Consider the following 4,709-nt stretch of genomic DNA (forward strand, 5'->3'; position numbering starts at 1 on the left):
GTAAGAGTCCATCAGGAGCTCCAATCCGGCCTCGTTGCGGCTCGGGGTGCGCATGGCCTGTGGGAATGGGAGAGGAGACACGGATGGGAAAAGAGAAGGAAGCTCCATGGCACAGGTTGAGAGCCCTCAAAGAGTGACGGAGAGCTGGGGGTGTTCACCTGGAGAAGAGATGGCTCTAGGGAGAGCTTGGAGCCCCTTCCAGGGCCCAAAGGGACTCCAGGAGAGCTGGAGAGGGACTTGGGACAAGGGATGGAGGGACAGGACACAGGGAATGGCTTCCCACTGCCAGAGGGCAGGGATGGATGGGATATTGGGAAGGAATTCTTCCCTGGGAGGGTGGGGAGGCCCTGGAATGGAATTCCCAGAAAAGCTGTGGCTGCCCCATCCTTGGGAATGTCCAAGGCCAGGTTGGATGTGGCTTGGAGCAACCTGGGATAGTGGATGGTGTCCCTGCCCATGGAAGGGGATGGAACTGGATGATCTTTAAGAGCCTTTCCAACCCAAACCATTCCATGATTTTAAGGTTCATCCATGGGGAAAGTTTGGGTGCTGGGACACCCAGATCTGGAAGCAGCAGGCTGGGAACGAAACCATTCTGATTTTTGTTAAGAGAAACTCATGGAAATTCTGATTAGAGAAATCCTCGGGAATAAACAGGATTTTCCCCCTCCTTTCCCAGATTGCTTTAAATTTCCTCTTCTCCAAGGCCTACCTGGAGAGAGAGTCTGTAACATTTTGGAACCTATAAACAAAAGCCAAGGTGCTCTAGCATGGGAATGCTGCAGGCTGCAATACATGGATAAATGTGGAATTCAGAGAAAGGATGAGGGGACTCCTGGAGGAAGATGAGGCATCTCCAAGGAGTGATCCTGGACAAGCCAAACTTTGGAAGCCAAGGGACACCAACCTGTCGCAGCTCCATGAATTCCTTGATTTCCTTTTCAAACAGGACACCCTCCTCTCCATAGTGTTCACTGATGAAATCCTGGATGGGGAAACAGGAGAAATTTAGGATTTTAAGGATGACTTCGGGCAATTCTGCATAAGGAATTCACCGCTTCTGCCCACAGGGAAACCTCCACTAAGGAATCATCTCCTCCCTTTCCTACTCTCCAGCATCTCCAGACCCTCATCTCCCACTTTGACCCCAATGCTCACCTTGAGTGGTACCAACAAATCCAGCTCCTTGGTCTCCTTGAGTCCCAGAGGGATCATGGGAACGCTGATGGATTCACTGGAAGAAGATAAGAATCTATTTGGAGGTTGGATTAAAAATCTTGGATGGATCCTGCGGGTTGGAGATTAAAAGGAAGCAGCTTTTGCCCTGGGCTTGTGCTGCTCCTATTAAGAGACTCCATATGGAAAAAATGCTCTTCCCAAAAAAGATTTGGGAATGGCAGCACAAGAGAAGAGATGCAAAAAACCCCTGAAATCATCCTATTTTTCCAGCACCCAGAGGAATCCTGGATGTTGGGTGGGCAAGGCAGGATCAAGCCCTCACCAACACAACAGCCCCCTCTCATTATCCCCCAAAATCACTGACAACTCGTTAATTAATCATTAATTGGGGAGGAAAAGAGACAAAGGAAGTTATGAAAACCAGGAGAGCAGGGCAGGGAATTTGCACCCACGTTTTCCTTGGGAAAAACTGCTCCAGGAGTTATAATTAGTGCAGAAAGCCATTACTGCTCATTCCCTAACGAGAATTCCACTGGAATCCAATGCCTGGAATAAACAAAGGGGTTTTTGTTTGGCCTGGGCAGGGTTTGGGGTTGTTGTTGTTGCTGCTCCCGATTTCTTTTTAAGCCAGGGCAAGCAAGTGGCAAATTGGGAAAACTGAGCATCCCTGACAAGGAATGTGCTGGGAAAAGCACGTGGATGGGCACAGAAACGTGGAATCATGGAAGGGTTTGGGCTGGAAGGGGCTTTAGAGATCATCTCGTTCCAATCCCCTGCCATGGGCAGGGAAACCTTCCACCAGACCAGGTTGCTCCAAGCCCCATCCAACCTGGCCTTGGACACTTCCAGGGATGGGGCAGCCACAGCTTCTCTGGGAATTCTATTCCAGCCCCTCACCACCCTCCCAGCGAAGAATTCCTTCCCAATATCCCATCTAACTATCCCTATTCCAGTTTAAAGCCATTCCCTGTGTCCTGTCCCTCCATCCTGTCCCAAGTCCCTCTCCAGCTCTCCTGGAGCCCCTTTAGGCACTGGAAGGGGCTCTGAGGTCTCCCTGGAGCCCTCTCTTCTCCAGGCTGGACATTCCCAGCTCTCCCAGCCTGGCTCCAGAGCAGAGGGGCTCCAGCCCTTGGAGCATCTCCATGGCTTTCTCTGGATCTGCTCCAGCAGCTCCACGTCCTCCTGATGTTGGACCCCAGAGCTGGAGGCAGAATTCCAGGTGAGGCCTCACCTGAGCAGGGCAGAGGGGCAGAATCCCCATTTTCCCTCTGGCCATGCTGTGGGATGAGCCCAGGATATGGGGGATTTCTGGGATGTGAGGGCACATGGATGAGGCATTTCCAGCTTTTTATCCCCCAACACTCCCAAATCCTTCTCCTTGGGGCTGCTCTCCATCCTTTCATCCCCCAGCCTGGATTTGTGCTTGGAATTGCCCCGACCCAGGTGCAGAATGTTGCACTTGGCTTTGTTGAACCCAGTGAGGTTTATGTGGAGCTTATCCAGGTCCCTCTGGATGCCATCCCATCCCATCCCATCCCATCCCATCCCATCCCATCCCATCCCATCCCATCCCATCCCTCAGCCATGTCACCCACACAACACCTCATGTTGCCATCCAACACCATCCACCTCAGGAGGGGAAAAGGAGGAAAAAATCCCAGAGTCATTTAGGCTGGAAAAGACTTCCAAGATCATCGAGTCCAACCTGTGACCGATCCCACCCAGCCCAGAGCACTGAGTGCCACATCCAGGCATTCCTTGGACGCTTCCAGGGATGGTGATTCCCATCACCAAAATATCCCATTGGGAAAAGCTCCGGTGGGATTCTCAGGAAAGGGGGACAATGCAAGGGAAGATGGTTCTTTCTTCCCTATTCCTCCTGCTTTGGGATATCAGAGTCCAAAGGATGTTCCATCCATCCCGAAACATCCCAGTATCCCTTAGGAAAAGCTGATTTTTCTCTCCTTGGAGCTCTAGAAGGAAAACACTGACAGTCCCAGGATGAAAACTTGCCAGGAATTCTGGCCCCTGCCCAAATCCTCCCCAGCCACCACCTCGTGGTCCCTGACGATGGAAAGGTTTGGGTTGGAAGGGAACCTCTGAAGGTCACCCCAACCCTCGGCCATGGGACAGAGCAGGGCGGACGAGGCGAGAGGAGCCTTGCTCCCAGGAAAGTTCCATAGTAGCAGGAAAAATGGAATCCCAAGGGAACAGGCTGCTCTTCCCAGACCCACCTGTCGTTCTGATACACGTCCATGCTGCTGTTGAGCTCTTCCAGCTCTTCCTTCAGGAGCTGAAGGTTGGAGTTGACGTAGCTCAGCTCCAGAGCCACCGTTTCCTTCACCTTATGGTTGCTGGTGGCCCTGCAAGAAACCAATGGATCAAAATTCCCTCTTTTCATCCACAAATTTATTTTTCCACTCCAGATTGAGTTATCCAGAGGTGCAATCTGGGTGCATCCAGCCCAACCTTCCCACAGGATTGTGCCTCCAGGTGATGATGGAAAGGTTTGGGAGGGAAAAGACCCCGGAGGGTCATCCCATTCCAACCACTGCCATGGGACACCTTCCACTATCCCAGGGTGCTCCAAGCTCCATCCAACCTGGACTTGGACACTTCCAAGGATGGGGCAGCAACAGATTCTCCAAGAATTCTATTCCAGGGTCTCACCACCCTCCCAGGGAAAAATTTCTTCCCAATATCCCATCTAACCCTGTCCTCTGGCATTCCCTGTGTCCTGTCCCTCCATCCCTTGTCCCAAGTCCCTCTCCAGCTCTCCTGGAGCCCCTTTATGCACTGGAAGGGGCTCTAAGCCCTTCCTGGAATCTCCTCCAGGCTGAACATTCCCATCTCTCCCAGCCTTTCAGGATTAGGAAAGTCAGAACATCCAGGTAGAGGCTGAGCCCAGGCAAAAATTCATCCCAGTGCTGCATCCAGGAATTTCTGCTCCAGAGCCACCTTCCCCTTGCCCATTCCCGCTCCCACCTCCAGCAGTGGCTGTGACCACTCCAGGTGCTCCCCCATCCCAAATAAACAGTGGGATTTGAGGAGGAAGAACTCATTTTGGGGTGCAAAGAATCCTTGTGGAAGAGAAGGGATTTGCTGAGCTCTCTTCCCTCCCTTCCCTGCTCCCAGCAGGAGCTGTAAACACCAGGGATTGATTCCAGCTGTTCCCAGCAGGACAAACTCCCAGGCTGATTATTCCCTGCTTATCTGCTCCGAAGGAAAGCAGGGAGAGATAACTCGGAGCTGAAAGGGAAAAAATGCTGAACCACGCTGGGATCCAGGGAAAACAACACACGGAAACTGCTTCCCTCCAGCTCTTCCCGAGTATTGCCTTTCACGTGGATTTTTTATGGATTGAATCCTTCTGGGCCTGCCCTGCCCTGGCTCAGGGCAGGAGAAGGAGCTCCAAGGTTTTCCTTTGAAAATCTGGTGGTTCAGAGTCTCCTCCTGCCTCCCCTTCACCAGGATTTTCCAAGAACAAGGAATTTTTTTATTCTAAACAAAACAAAGCCACAGCACGTCCA

The 4,709-nt window shown here is 52.0% G+C and overlaps 1 protein-coding gene across 7 annotated transcripts in view; it reads right to left on the bottom strand.

Moving 5' to 3' along the window:
- The window catches only part of RHPN1 (rhophilin Rho GTPase binding protein 1), a 28,224-nt gene that overhangs the window by 12,023 nt on the left and 11,492 nt on the right, over window positions 1-4,709 (bottom strand). For 4 of the 7 annotated variants that reach the window (XM_017746699.1, XM_017746697.1, XM_008643084.2 and 1 more), the window contains exons 3-5: window positions 3,414-3,542; window positions 1,159-1,234; window positions 908-985 (exon numbers count right to left, since the gene is read on the bottom strand). In XM_017746699.1, coding sequence (XP_017602188.1) covers window positions 908-985; window positions 1,159-1,234; window positions 3,414-3,542 — 283 coding nt within the window. Of the gene's footprint in view, window positions 1-907; window positions 986-1,158; window positions 1,253-3,413; window positions 3,543-4,709 lie in introns of all 7 variants that reach the window. The other 3 variants (XM_017746694.1, XM_017746696.1, XM_017746695.1) reach the window with 1 other exon arrangement.

The sequence above is a fragment of the Corvus brachyrhynchos genome, unplaced genomic scaffold, assembly GCF_000691975.1.
Source record: "Corvus brachyrhynchos isolate BGI_N302 unplaced genomic scaffold, ASM69197v1 scaffold89, whole genome shotgun sequence".
NCBI lineage: Eukaryota > Metazoa > Chordata > Aves > Passeriformes > Corvidae > Corvus > Corvus brachyrhynchos.